Here is a 16024-nt window from a genome sequence, read left to right on the forward strand (position 1 = left end):
TCAAAAATCCACCTGTTGGTGCATGGTCCCCAGCTAAATCTTTAACTCTAACAAGTACTGTACTTTTAGGCAGACATAGAATAGTACAACAACTTACAACAACAACAATTAATTTCAGTAATGGAGGAATGGAACACCTTTCCAGAATGGAATTTCCAGAACAATGCATAATTTTCATTTGACCAACAAACTGGTTCTAAATGTTCTCCTTTGACAAACAACATTGATTCTAAATGTTCTAATATGAGAAATAAGGTAAAATAAACACGAAATAAACATGGGGCGAGATATCCGTGCTTTGGGGAGAGAGATCCAAACTGTGGGGCGAGATATCCACGCTTTGGGGCGAGCCGTTCACTTTTCGAAATTCCGGGGCGAGCCGTCTTCACATTTCGTGGGAGTGAGTTGGCAAAGCAGCGAGATGACCTGTTACCAATTTGTCTAAGACTTTAAAACACCTTCTTCTTCAACCTCACTTAACTTAAGTTGTGTCATATTTCTGCTAGGCCCTCTCTATTTCCTTGTGTGGTTGAGGATTTATTGGGGAGATTAAACTGTTTGGGGCATAAGAATTTATGGAGGCATGCTGAATGAATACAAGGTAATTGAAGGCATACTCATACTCAGGCATGCCCAGAAGTTGTATTACTTGTGTCAAAGTCAGGTCTCTATAGTATGACTTGCAGTGCAGTGCATTTTATTAAATCTGAGACAATTCAATTGCTACACATTTGGTACATTTTGTTATGAAATATCAAAATTATATCATGTTTAGCGTTTGTATGGCTGCAATTAATTGAATATATCTATATAATCCAGTATAAAAAAAATCTAAGTAAATCGAAAGAAGAATTGCTAATAAAATAATTGATAGTTGCAGTCCTATTTCAAAGTATCTCCATAATACTATCAAGTCATTGCTATGACCTACAAGATACAGACAAAACAACTACAAAACAACAACTCATGAACCAGACCTCAACACAATAAGCATATGTTTATTGTGGTACATACAGTGAATGGGGTTCACAAACTTTTCAGGCCGCGACCCCCCCAAAAGGGACCCCTCACCCTAACAAGCAATTGGAATTGTACTTGTAGGCATTACATTTTAGTTCGACTCGGTTCCACAGATACATGTGAACATAGCCGAACTACAAGCTCACAACGCGTCGCACTGCGAGACGTTGTGAGCATGTAGATCGTCTATTTTCGTTTTGTTATCTCTGTCTTACGTAATATTAGACAATTTGGCAAATTTTTTGTGGCTTTCGTCTTTATTTTATACTTTTTTATAGAGGGATAGACAGTAGGCTGACAGGAAACGGGGAGAGAGATGGGGGGGGGGGGGGGGGGGGGACACACGCAGGAAAGGCCGTCGAGATCGGGAGCCGAACCCGCGGCATCTGGAGACCCCCCCCAAAATAATTGGGGACCCCCAGTTTGGGAACCAGTGGTCTACATTGTCCTGCACTGCAAACTACAGGTTGTCGATTTGAATACCGTTGTGCCTTTTCACAGGGATGAGGGAGAAATGGACAGAAGAGTTGGGATGTTGGAGTGAAATCTAGGTGCAAATAAAAGCTCATGTGATGACTGAGGGTCCTGTTCGACCCGTCCTGGCATGAAGCTGAGAGATCTTCAGAGCGATGGTCGCCAGGGGTGCCAGCATCACCTGTTCCAAACACAGACGCAACACTGTGCTTAGTCATTCACAGCGGTAGGGCCAAGCAGAGGTGGAAAGTCACTAAGTACATTTGCTTGAGTACTGAACAAAATTATTGTACATATTTGAGGTACTTTTACTTTGCTTGAGTATTTCTTTTGATGACAGTACTTTTGTACTTTTACCCAGGTAAAATTTTGAATATAGGCAGAGTATAGACTATATTGTGATTTATAGTGAGTGTATACAAATGGAACCAAACAGGCCCTTAAATGGAACCAAATGGATCGTCACAGGTCCATTTGGTTTCATTTGTAATACACTCTCAGAGCTATGGGGGTCTGTGGCCTAATGCACACCAAACTCCATGAAATGAAATGGTTTGAGAACCACTGAGTTAGTCTAGAGTCTAGACACGACCTGTGTGTCTTGGGAGATGTCCACTGAGTTAGTCTAAAGTCTAGACACTACCTGTGTGTCTTGGGAGATGTCCACTTAGTTAGTCTAGAGTCTAGACACTACCTGTGTGTCTTGGGAGATGTCCACTGAGTTAGTCTAGAGTCTAGACACTACCTGTGTGTCTTGGGAGATGTCCACTGAGTTAGTCTAAAGTCTAGACACTACCTGTGTGTCTTGGGAGATGTCCACTTAGTTAGTCTAGAGTCTAGACACTACCTGTGTGTCTTGGGAGATGTCCACTGAGTTAGTCTAAAGTCTAGACACTACCTGTGTGTCTTGGGAGATGTCCACTGAGTTAGTCTAGAGTCTACTCTAGATACTACCTGTGTGTCTTGGGAGATGTCCACCTTCTCGTAGCTGTCGATGTAGATCCGAACAGTTGCCCCGACGCTTCCTGTCCCACTGAGTCTGTAGATGATCCGAGATCCATCTGTGAAGATTATCCGAAGGCCCTACAGTAAAATAAAATAAAACATAAGACAATGAAAACATCATTATTTTCTTCTCTTTTTTTATCATTGTATTGCCTTTTTTATCATTGAATTGGCTGTGCGTTTCAGAGCAAGTTCCTCCTTCAGTGTACAATATAAGACTGTCAACTAGCATGGGTTAGAAGAATTGACAGATGAAACCAGAAGCGCCTTTGTTAACCACTTGAACCCCAGCATTCCTATTCTTGGGGAAACTAAATATCTGTCTGTCTGTCTGTCTGTCTGTCTGTCTGTCTGTCTGTCTGTCTGTCTGTCTGTCTGTCTGTCTGTCTGTCTGTCTGTCTGTCTGTCTGTCTGTCCATCCCGTACCTGGTTCCTTGTGATGGTGCTGTCCACTGGGTCTGTGTATTCAAAATTGTCTGCTTTCTCCACCTGGTAGATTGTGTCGCCCACGGCAAACCTCTGTCCTGCAAAGGACTTGTCCACTATTGTGTTTTCCAAGTATTCCATCATTTCGAAGGCTGCGTCCAGGTCTACATCCTCGTAGTCATATCTTGGTTGGGGCGATGACAGTGACAAAAATCACAACAGCATTAACATTGAAAATGTGTGCTGGACTCACTTCCATGCCATCCAATGTATGTTATATTATCATTTCTCATTAGAGTTTAGAGTATTGCTTTTTTAAATTGCTGAACTATTATGATAGCAGACATAGCACCAACATTAAGTAAAGTAAACAATACTATACTGACAGGCAAGGCAGTTCAATTGTTTTAACAATGTGCAACAGCATAGTTTGGCCACTAGATGTCAGCTAAATCCTTATCTTTTATGGCATGCCTTCAAATGCTTTAGCACTGTGTATGGAATCTGCTATACCAATAAAATGCATTGTCTTGATGACATACAGTATCTATCAAACTCTGTGTTAATCTGTGTATAAAGTGTGAACCTTAAGACTGTGAACACACACACACACACACAGGCACACGTGCGCGGACGCACACGCACTCACACACACACACACACACACACACACACACACACACACACACACACACACACACACACACACACACACACACACACACACACACACACACACACCCACACACACACACACACACACACACACACACACACACACACACACACACACACACACACACACACACACTGTCTGTCTGTCTGTCTGTCTGTCTGTCTGTCTGTCTGTCCGTCCTTCTGTCAATCAGTCAGCTGGAGTAGCAGTGGTAAAACCTAATGTGCTGTGAGCTATTTTCAGTGTACGACACCTGCACATAACCAAGTCTAACTGAGGCTTAACAGGCCTGATGCTTTTAAATACCTGGTGTAGTAATTTCTGCCATATTTTAGCCAGTGGTCCCTCATAATATCCTCGACACTCTGCCGCCTAGTGGCCAGGATGGACAGCCATGCCAGCACGGCCCAAAGCCCATCCTTTTCACGAATATGGTCTCCACCTGTCAGGGTGGTACAGGGGCAGAGTTTTAATCAAGATGACTGTAAAACCCTCCAGACAAATTATTGATTCAACTTAACATCATTCGTAATCAGTGTCAGACAAATTATATTGGGGAATTCAAGCCAAGAGAAGGCAGAATTTTCTGTGAACCCTCAAGTCCTCGACATCTATGAAAAGAAACTGCAGCTGAACTTTTCATTTCAACTTTTAACTTACGTTTTATGTTTTAACTTAAGTATAGCCAAGAGATTTGACTCTCCCGCTTAAAGTAAGAGATATCAAGTTTTAAAATGATTTACGATTTCAAAGTGATTTCTGTAGTCCGTTTCACTCACTGAAGAGCTACCTGTGCCGAAACTCTCCTCTCCACACAAGGACAGTCGGCCAGCGTCCATTAGGCTCCCAAAGAACTTCCACCCAGTGGGAGTTTCATAGAGCTCTATTTTTGTTGCCTTGGCTACTCTACAGGAAATACACAGAAACAGCATTCAAAGAAGAGCTCAAAATATCAACACAAACAGTGATAAAACAATGTCGTCTGAAACTGTAACATCTTCAAATGGACAACCTTGGACTACGTAGCATCTCTAAAGTCCATGTAGATTTGAAAACAGGCTATAGGCTATGTCACTTCTTTCACAGGTGATCACAATGTTACAAATTAAGACTCAAAAGAGTCAGGATGCTGCTATTGTGCTGGTTGGATCGTAGATGTATAGGCTATACACATTGATATCTTATTGGCCGCTGCTGTTCTTTGGAGCAATGCATCATCGCGGCCGCCATATTATCCAGGTCTCTCTCCACTATTAAAATTATCATAACTCGACAAATTCACAACTGATTTTCACGCTGTTTGGTTTGTTACAAATATTAAACATGTAATTACAGTATACTAAGTACTAATTAACAGAAATTATTATAAAACAGAAAAAGGGTTTTAGTCATAACCACCTGTCAGCATCTTTAAGTGGTTAACGAGTATCACTGGTAACACCTGTATACGGCTGCCATCTATAGCAGTGACCCCGACCCTAAATAATTGGCACCATTGGCAAGATTGTTTCGATAATATAACATTACTGTAAAAGAAAATGTAAAAATATATACCGTATGTAAAGAAAGAAAGAAATGAATAAATAGCAGCACTTCTTGTCGGCTTTGACAAAGTGACAATAAGGTGAGATGACAGGCCGAGGCCTTACTTGTCTAAGGCTGCGCTGGTGGGCATGCTGCGAGCGAAACCTCTCACCCCCGTCTGCTGGAAGTAAGGGATGCAGAAGATATTGGCAGCGATCACAGCCACCGAGTCAGATGGGGTGACCAAGAAGCCATGCTTCCCCAGGATCATGTTTCGGTCCTAGAAAGCCAGGCAGACAGTGATCAGAAGGCCCGGGTTCAACTCCAGTTCATGACCTTTGACCCTTTATATAGGATATTACTAAGTGTCCAATTGACCATTGTATCCAGATAGTTATAGGGACAGTTTAGTTTAGTGCGGGTTCTCTTTCAGTTTAGTCTAGAGTAAATAATTTTGTTAAATAAAACCGCAATCTATACATGTTGAAAGTGAATAAAATGTATTTTTAAATTTAATAAAATCAGTATAACTAACACAACTTGTTGTATTTGGTCTTCTATTGCAACATTTAGATCCAATTTCCGTGTAGGACCAGTGCCACTACTGGTTGACTATTAAATGAAAATCAAATGGAATGATCTGCCCAAATTTGCTCTGAGTCTCTATATTGTAGCACTACAGTAAAGATTTCAGCACTGTCTCATGTGAGGCCCCAGGTTCCAATCCCAGGTAGGAAGTGACATTTATGGATTGCAGCTTTAAGCTTAAAAATGTAAAATTGTTTTAAAATGTTTTGTGCCTTTTAGAGTTATGATAAATAGAGCTTATCTGCACATACCCCGTCAGCATCAAACGCTGCACCAAAATCATATGGTCCCTCCCTCATGGCTTCCACCAGGTCTGCAGCGTAGATGAGGTTGGGGTCCGGGTGTAGGCCCCCAAAGTCCTCCATGGGGACACAGTTGACTGCAGAGTTAGCAGGGGAGCCCAGCTCCTCGCAAATGATCCTTCTCACATAGGGTCCCAACACTGGGGAACAAAAGAGATCAGACAGAGAACTACATCGAGACCTTTCCTTGAAGAGGAAGAGAACCTTTTTTGTTTTGTTTTGGGGGTTTTCTTGACTTTGTCGGGCCGCTAATCGAACTGTGGACTCGATGTCAGGCATCAGAGCTTGTGGTACAAGCCTTTAGGTTTTAAGTGTGCACTCTCTTTTATAGAACAGCAGGCATATTCTGAATGCCTACATTGTAAATATGTACTGTATGTATGTATGTATGTATGTATGTATGTATGTATGTATGTATGTATTTGGTTAGAATGGGTAGGGTTTAAAAAAAGGCAAGAGTTTGCTCTGGTGCACTGGCCTAAAAGTGGGTCCTTAAAAACTGCTAAAACTTCTGAAATGTATTTATGTAGGTATGTATGTGTGTATGTATTTTAAAAGGGGGGGCTTTTTGGTAAAAATCCCTGCCCGCAATACCTTCATATATTTAAAATGAGTCCAAAATAGGGTTACCAGTGAAGGGCCAACTGCCTATTCACTGGGGACTATGCAAGGCAGAGGCGTCCACCCCCCTGAGTCCAAGTTTAAGCTAGACCGCATATGTAGTATTGGTTATGTAGTACAACGCAATTATATATGTAAATATGTACTGTATGTATGTATGCAGTATGTATGTATGTATGTATGTATGTATGTGTATGTATGTATGCACTACATATTATGTTTTTGTCACTCCAAAGTACAGTAGAACAATCACAGCTCATACCGCTACGTGTGTGACATCAAGAAACAGGTCGTAGTTAAAAAGGTTTTCTTTCAGTCGACTTTGTTTGTTCTTGTTAAGTACTTTTGGTGAAATATGTATAAAGATGGCTATTTATGGCTATTTATTTCCACAGGAAACCACACCAGTCAACATGCCCACAAGCTGCCAGGTTGTCAATGCAAGGATTTGATTATGCAGCCCCTCTGCCTTGCCTTGCCTACGCTGTGGAGATTTGTCTCACGCATTAAGGCACATTGAACTTGTGATGAATAAACCGTGAGGAAAATGTGAAATATGCAAAGATATATTTAGCATCAAAACAATTAATCAACCGTTATAGTTGGGATCAAACAGTTCCATCCGTCTCCAGAGCCATGTGGCCCATACTGTATGTCAGAAGCCAATCTCCTGTTTCCATAGCGCGAGGCAGCTTGATGTACAAGTACAGTACATCCCCTGGACATGATGCTAGTATGTCGCAGGGACCTATCCCCAATCCAACCTGCTGAGTGCCAAGCAAGGAAGCATTGGGTACCCTGACACCTCAGTCTCAGGGCGGACACTTTAATTATTATTATTATTATATATATTTAATATTCATATAGTTGATGCCTCACTTCACTTCACTTTATCATTGCGTAATGAATATCATATATGAATAGCAGAGTCTCAAATGTCAATAATAACCACATATCCATATCTTACCAGGAAGTACTGCCAGGTTTGTTGCACACTGTTAGCTGTTTATATCCCATATCCCGGAGGGACTGTGCTAGAATTGCAAGTTGGTTGTCTAACAACAGCTGATTGAATAGGATAAGTTTAGAATAAGTTAAATGCTATTTCAAAGGGGGAAATCCTGCTCAGCTAAAATACTATATGAATGGTGTATTATGGTTACAATAAGAGAGAGCTAGCTGCCTTTTCTCAAACTACACACCTATAGTACATAGTTGCTTCATTCTCAACCTGAAACACCTGGTTACTTCCTGTATCTACGGTAACTATCGGTAGCCAAAGATTGGAGAGGGAGACAGCGGCCTTATTTTACCTTGAGACTGTCCTGCACCTGTTTACTAGATCGGATGTGCGTGTTCTACTTTTTAAAAGAGGTCAAGAAAAATGTGATCACATCACGAACAAGAGATCATGATAACCTTACCAGAAATAACTTGATTGACAGCATGCAAAGTCAAAATATTGCAAGAGCCATAAACATACTGGTGTGGAATTGATGGCCTGCTAATCACCTAATCCCATGAGAGAGAGAGAGAGAGAGAGAGAGAGAGAGAGAGAGAGAGAGAGAGAGAGAGAGAGAAAGAGAGAGAGAGAGAGAGAGAGAGAGATACTGGTACATGTGATATGAATGTTTGGTGTCTTGTTAGAATAAGGAACATGCCAAAATCAATACATGTCCATACTCGACTTTTCACAGGGAGGGGGGGGTATTGTGTGTGTGTGTGTGTGTGTGTGTGTGTGTGTGTGTGTGTGTGTGTGTGTGTGTGTGTGTGTGTGTGTGTGTGTGCATCCTGCATCTGGTTTCAGTGTTATCACACTAGGGGATACACTAAAGGCCCTGGGAACAGTTTGAATTCAGAAACCTCATCACTCCCTACGACGGCTTCTATTACCACATTCTCGTCTCAAAGACTTGGGTCATATACTGTAACAAACACTCGGGACTAGAACAGCTGAAAACCTTATTCGGTTTCTATATCACAATCTTCCCCTCTTTATCGTTGCCATGAACGTTGCATAACGAGCTTTAGTGGCATGGATTAGCACTTTTCCACTGGGTAAACACAACGTGTTTTCACCCTGACTTGACCTTCGCTTTTGACTTAGCAAAGATTCCCGACAAACAAGTGACGAATGTTTGCATCATGAACACCCACGACTTAACGTCACCTACAAAACAACACATTGTGACGTCTGGCTTTCTGGAAGGGATTGGAATTTCCTCGATTGCAAACAAGTGGATGTGTCCCGATGTCAAAGTGTTGTGAAAATGTAGGTGCTTATTAGGGGCTACAAATATAATAACAAGACTGGTTCCTATAACTTGGAACTGGTTTCATGTGGCTTTGGGATTTGTTGCAGTCCACTCCTGTGTACGTGGCCCATCTATGACGTTTCTATGACATATGACTCCATATTTGGGCAAGGTTTCAGGCTGATTCGACCAAATTTGAACAATCAGAGCCCCATAGAGCACCTAAGTCTGACGAAATGTATACATCCTAACTGGGTCACGTTTTGTCCCATAGACATCTTTAATATCGGGCCATGTTCCAAAAATAAACAAATGGGCACGGTGGTTTGACTCTGATGGCGAGAAAATGCTAATGTCACCGCCGGCGAATTCATTCAAATTTTGTCAGAAACATACTGTATCAAATAGAATGACTGACTATCGTAAACTATACAGAGCCACGTCCCTGACATTATCGCCGGGATAGTATGTTTCTTTTTGGACCACAATTCCTATGAGACAATTGGAAGATGAACAATGTTATTTTCCATAAAGAAAATACTAAGGGATGAGAAAGTGACATCAGGACTTCGGTACTCTATATTTCAAAAAGTTTAGAACATAATGTTAACAAAAATGTGTAGGATTCTACGTTAGTCTATAGTGAGTGTGCACATAATCTGGTGGTAATCTGGTGCTGGCACTGAGCTGTTTGCCAGATTAGTTTTGGACAGACAGATACACCCTCTTATAGATACAGTAGCTACCTCTTTCAGACCACGCCAAAGAATCTCTGTAAGAGATAAGCACTTCTGTTCAGGGAGTTTTCTTGGCAAGATGCACTGAATACATGAAGTAAAAGCTGTCCACACCAAGCACGATAACTGTCTACTATAAATCACCACTGTCAGCGTTATAGTTGTGCTGTGGGCTCTGCCATCCACCTGAGCTAGAATGACCTTTTTTAAAGCCATACATTTATAGTAATAATAGTGATCATGTTGGTGTAAGACTATATGGTCATACCAAAGACTGGACCCAGTGCCTCCCTGCTTGGCACTCAGCATCAAGGGTTGGATTGGGGTAAATCCCAGGCGACATACCAGGGGATGTACTTCATACTACATAAATCTACATCAATCTGCCTCACGCTACAGTACAGTTCTGCAGCGGATACAGAAACGGGAGTTTGCCGTATGGCAAGGCTTACTTATACATTTATGTTGCCTATTCAATAATAGGCAACATAGATCTACAAGCTCAAAGTGTTGAATACTCTCACCTCCATGCATGGCGTCTAGTCGTATCTTGTAGCTCTGGCCAGACAGCAGCTCCTTCAGAGCAGCAAAGTCAAAGATGTTTCTCATCAGATTGGCATAGGATTCTACAGAGTCTACCATCTCCACTTGGAATGAGCACAAACAAAAAGAAGGATTTACATGTACGTCCTAGGCTTTAGTCTTCACAATTATCGAGTGTTTAGGTTATAGTGGCATAAATGTCACATTCAGGGACGGGCTTGACATATCATATCATTTTACTATTGATTATAATTGAGCACATGCAGTAGGTATTTGAAGAAAAAAAATCAAGAAAATAGCAGATTTTCGGATCACAGCAGGTTGTGAACTTGTAGATTTTTGAAAATTCTTCACATCATGACCAAAATAGCTATCCCAAGTTTAAAGTGGTTACTTTAAAAGTGGTTGCGTGCGTGCGTGCGTGCGTGCACATGGTAGCCATTCACCAGTGAAGGGTTTGAACTTATTCTCCAGGTCGAACTGCTGTCCGCCCAATGTTGACAGATCCACTCTGAGCCCTGGGCAGATGGCAAACTCCTCCAGGCTCCTGCTGATCTGAAACATCTTGTTTGTGACGGCCTCCTGGGCTGGTCCTAGATACCAGCAACACCCGGCAGAAGGACACGTGGAGTATTTACATTTGCTTCTACTATCTCAGAGGCAAATATGCAGATACGATTCAAAAGGTCTTCTATAAATTAGTACTTATTTAGTTTTTTTTTTTATTCATATCAGTGCTTCTCAAACTTTTTCATGTCAAGGACCCCCATCTTGAAATATTTTGTTCCAGGGACCCCCAAAATCAAAGATTTAAGTGAAAAGAAAAAGGTTTGCTTTAAAAGTATATATACAGTATATCATTTGCACAAATTCTCACGATTTTTCTAAAATAGCAGATCTACAAGCTAATATGTTCTATTTTTGAGGGGGAAAAATAAGTGACACATACACTATAATACACATAGCTAAAATGACACATATGACACACGTAGCTCGAAAATGACACAATTATGCTTTCCAGGTTTTAATGGGTTAAAGGAGGACGTTGTGAGGACAACAGTCAGCACTGGTCACATAACAGTAAAAAGTTAGTGTGGTATTTCAGTAGTGTGCATGTGTCATGTCTGGATAAGGCCGTGCACGGCTCTCCGCGCCTTGTGAAATGTCTAGTCTTCTCTCGTAACACTATTTTGCACTCTGCAGTTGCCAAATTCGCCACCGCTTGCTTCCTGCACTCGGGTTACATCTATATACCTCCGTTGGCGGTGTTGAACTTGATGCCAAAGTCTCCGTCGGGACCGCCGGGATTGTGGCTGGCGGTGAGGATGATGCCACCGATGGCTTTGTGCTTCCTAATCACACAGGAAACGGCCGGCGTGGACATGATCCCCTGGTGGCCGATGATCAGTCGGCCCACCTGAAAAAAAAGCGGCCCACGGCGTTAAGTGCAGATGCCATCATGTGTAACTCACTTTAAATCCCTCTAAATATACCCCCCATCAGCGAAAGCATCTCTAAGCTCTCTAAATTAAGCCCCGCGAGCACCTCAGGGAACACATTAATGGCATTGGCAGTGGGACAACAACTACACAAGTTTCATACACTTCTATTTCCAGACAGAACGGCCAAGCAGGAGCAGCCCGGAGCCATCTTCTAGAACAGTGGTTGTCTGTCTTTTACAATTATCACAGTGTTTGTTGTGGTACCATTGCATTGCTTTTCATTCCTTTTTTGTCGATATTGCTTAAAAAAATAAAAAAAAATAAGTGATCCAAGTTAGTTATTATTTAGTAACAAGCTATTGTTAGTCATTTTCATTGGATAAATATTTATTCATACAGACTTTCTTTGACACAGTAGCACATGCACATGCACATACACATTTAAATAACTACTAAGCACCCGAGGAGTAGGGGATAATTTTACTGCTCAGGGGCACTTCACACGCCGGGGGGTGAACTAGGGACCTTCTATTTCCCAGGCAGACTCTCTAGCCATTAAGCTCTGGCTGCCTCTGGTGTCGTCCCTATTTTGGTTATGTCATTACAAACTCACAACGCATCGCCATTGTGAGCTTGGATCGACTCTTTTCACTACGTTTGCTGGACACTGTCATACAGTGGAGCATACAATTGAGCATTCATTCATAAGAAAATTATCATTCAAAAAAGATAAAGATATGGAGATAATACAGATACAATCTCTTTTTTTTTTACAGATACAATCTCCACGATATGCTGCTTATTATTTCAAGTCAGCTCTAGAAAAAGGCAATCTGCCACCATCTATAACTTGAAATCATTGTTGAAAGCCTGTGACCCTATGTAAGTAAGTAAGTAAGTAAGTAAGTAAGTAAGTAAGTAAGTACATTTTATTTATAGAGCACATTTCACATAGACATCAGTCACAAAGTGCTTCACGACAAAGTGCTACTGTATACTGTGAACACGGAACAATTGTTTTCACTTGGTTTTTTCAACTGGTTTCTATGATAATCACTGAATCACGTATAACACATAATGAAAGAAATGTAATTTCCATTTAATTACAGTAGGCCACCAAGGTTAGGAACCACTGATAAACGTTTTGTTCTATGTTAGTAGGATGGACCTTTGGCATGTAATTAGACACGCTTTATTAATAGTGTGTGTGTGTGTGTGTGTGTGTGTGTGTGTTTACATGCCCCGAGGAAGACCCACCACAACACAAGGGAAACACCTACAACAGATGACAGGGGCAGGTGACACTGACACTGCATGCTACTGAACACACACACCGTGAACACCGTGAATACATGAACCGTCACCGCACTGGAACTCATCTGGACGACATGTCACTAGGGCTGTGTGTGTACACATCCACACACACACACACACAGACACACACACACACACACACACACACACACACACACACACACACACACACAAGCGCACAGGCCGACAAACACACACACACACACACACACACACACAAGCAAAACATTTGCACAATGACACATGCAAGACCACATAAACACCTGCACGTGTGGACGGTATGCACAAACACCCCCCCCCCCCCCCCCCCCCCCCCCACAAACACTCACAGCGGCACACACACAGGGGCAAAGCACACGCCAACACACCAAGGCGTGGTGACACGGTTGGTGACACTGACCCCGTTGGCAGCTGCCATCTGCACGATGACCTCGATGGCGGTTCGGTTGAAGAAGCGCCCGTCGCCGCCCACCACCACCGTGGAGCCCTGGCGGTCGCGCAGGTCGATGGAGGAGAAGACGCTCTGGATGAAGTTGTGCAGGTAGTTCCTCCGGGACTGGAAGACGTAGACCCTCCTCCGCAGGCCTCCGGCCGTGGTGGGCCTCTGGTCCGGGTAGGGGGCCGTGGGGACCGTCAGCACCTGGAGGGGGCTGTCGTCCATCATCCTTCGTTTCGCCCCACAACGGAAGCTTTGAAATGACAGACAGAGAGAGAGAGAGAGACCAGGGAGAGAGACAGAGTGGCCTGCAGGTCCCTCTCAGTTGAGAGGGAGAATGACTATATTGCTGTGAAGGGAACGAGAGGGAAACATCTCGCTCCTCCCACAAACAGAGGGGCAGTTATGAAGCCCAAAATAACCTTTGGTACACAGTAAAGTCCTCGGTGGTAATTGAACTCAGAAAGTGCAAGAGGGTGGCCTGGGCCGGCCTAGTGGTCCTCAGGCCCCTTGGCTGGTAATCCAGCATGACAGTGTGTCCCGGGTTTGAGTCCTGATGAACTTTGCTGTGTGTCTCCCCCCCATCTCTCTCCCTGTTTCCTGTCAAGCTACTGTATATCTATCAATAAAAAGGCTAAAAAGCCCCCCACAAACGTGCATGAGGGTAGAAAAAAATGTGTGAAGCAGGGCAGGGACTCAAATGGATCTTTACATGGGTCCATTTGGGTCCCTTTTCACACTCTGAGATCATTTAACACTGAGGCATTTGACTGTGTGCTAATGTGTGTGTGCAGAGTGCACAGGCAGCACACAGTAACTGAAGACGCTCCTTTGCACATGTGCAGGAAGATCACTGTCACGGGCCACGGCCTGTGCGTGTGTGTGTGTGTGTGTGTGTGTGTGTGTGTGTGTGCGTGCGTGCGTGCGTGCGTGCGTGTGCGTGTGTGTGTGCGCGTGTGTGTATACAGGCATGCATCTAGTATGTGTGTATGTATGTATGTGTGGAAGTGTGGAAGTGTGCCTATTGAGGTAGCAATCTGTGTGTCTGTGTGTGCGTGCGTGTGCATACGTTGAGTGAGTGCGTGCGTGCCATAGGCTGTAAAAATGAAGGGTGCGTAGAGCATGTGTGTGCATGTGTTTCTGGGTGAAAGCAGGCCTACTGAAGTGCTATGGTAGTATTCTTTGTGCGTGCATGTGTGGCTGCAGCTGTGCTGTGATGACCCCCCCCCAGCCCCATATCAGATATCTTTCTTTTTCTTTTTAAGCTTTATTTGTCCAGGGTAGATTCTCTAGACATGGATGATCCTTCTGAGAACACAGTTGCACACATTTACATTTAGGAGCTGCCCAGTACAGTTGTTTTTTCTTCTTTTAAAATAAATGTGTTTGTGTTTGGTGTGGACAGGCACGATTCATATGAGACAGAAGTATGTGGCCTTAGAAGTTTGTTTTTAGGATACTAGGTTGAAAGTGGTATCCTAAAAGTGTCCTGAGCAAAACATAACTGCTCTCCGAGCTCTACAGTATACTAATAGTGCTCACTACTCATACTGTAGTTAGGATGGGTAAATGCAGAAGACAACTTTCATGTACAGTATGTGCAGATGTACAAAAAAATCCCCAAAAGGTGTGAGTACTAAATAATTTAGGCTAAACACAAGATGATAACATAACCTTAGATGTAGATGTTTTGACAGATTCTTAAACAAGACATGGTTAAAGTGATGATCATTATAATAGTGTACGGTATTATACATACAGTTACAGTATGTGTATATCATATTAATAAAAGACACTCTGTACAGGCACCTGATGAAAGAACAACCTTGACTTGTTAATCAGGTAAAATAGGTGGGTCAGATGATGATGAAGCTGTAATTAATACTGATTTCTGAACATAAAGGAATAATAACTATACTGTATCTTCAAAATTGCAATGAAAACAAATCATCCACATGGAACCGTGCTGCCCTCTAGAGTATATTAAAGGGCCTTGCGTCTAAGAACACATTTTGCATCACACATTTCTTTTCTAAATATACCCAGGCATGATACTCTTTCTATTAGCCTACCAATCTTATGTTGATAATGCTCAATACTCAGGAAGCCTGTATTGACTCATTAACCAGACTCTATCGATTGCCATTGATTTTTGACGACCTTTGCGTATAGAAATGAAATGGTGTTTGTTGTTTTCAGGTCAAGGATGAGTAACGTGCTGCCATGCTACTATTCACGGTCAACTATAGAGGGCCAACATGTCCCTGACCAATCCTAAATCCACAGTAAGTTGGCATCGCAACTAGACTAGAGTTAATGAATTACATGTTATGTCATTTCGCTTTGAGGGAATTTTGCAACAACAAAAGAAAAAAAACAGACATTCACCCGCTTCAAACAGCAGCGTCCGGCAGCGTCACGTCATCGCCAACGCAGGGAATGTTCCCGTTTTAATCAATGAAGGGTGCTCAGCTGCCGCGTGTGGACGCCGTCTGGGCGGCGTCACCCATTTGACCCGGTTAATTGTTTGACACCGTCCAAACACAACGCAACGCTCTCAGTGGGGACTAAAGTAAACATTAGCCTTTCACAAATAATTCAGTTAATAATTCAACTTTTTATTATTTATTGTATCAAAAATATGGTATTTACAATACTGTA

At 42.5% G+C, this 16024-nt stretch overlaps 1 protein-coding gene across 1 annotated transcript; it reads right to left on the reverse strand.

Moving 5' to 3' along the window:
• Positions 1-990: 990 nt before the first annotated feature.
• LOC310870982 (phosphoglucomutase-1-like) lies at positions 991-13682 on the reverse strand. The gene is made up of 11 exons (XM_083782397.1): positions 13328-13682; positions 11426-11588; positions 10618-10764; positions 10153-10275; positions 5965-6155; positions 5251-5405; positions 4392-4507; positions 3908-4043; positions 2926-3109; positions 2449-2577; positions 991-1675 (listed from the first exon to the last, which is right to left on the reverse strand). Exons 1-11 carry the CDS (start codon positions 13589-13591, stop codon positions 1586-1588), a joined length of 1698 nt encoding a protein of 565 aa, XP_083638523.1. The 5' UTR covers positions 13592-13682; the 3' UTR covers positions 991-1585.
• Between the last annotated feature and the right edge of the window lie 2342 nt (positions 13683-16024).

This window comes from Protomyctophum parallelum (assembly GCF_964188405.1).
Source record: "Protomyctophum parallelum genome assembly, chromosome: 14".
Classification (NCBI taxonomy): domain Eukaryota; kingdom Metazoa; phylum Chordata; class Actinopteri; order Myctophiformes; family Myctophidae; genus Protomyctophum; species Protomyctophum parallelum.

Excerpts from the sequence above, each read along its gene's own strand:
- LOC310870982 (XM_083782397.1), bottom strand. The coding sequence starts at position 13,591 with ATGATGGACGACAGCCCCCTCCAGGTGCTGACGGTCCCCACGGCCCCC. Across the intron at positions 4,508-5,250 it reads ACCAGCGCAGCCTTAGACAA|AGTAGCCAAGGCAACAAAAA; the intron begins GTAAGGCCTCGG and ends TATTTCCTGTAG. Across the intron at positions 1,676-2,448 it reads ACATCTCCCAAGACACACAG|GTGATGCTGGCACCCCTGGC; the intron begins GTAGTATCTAGA and ends TGTTTGGAACAG.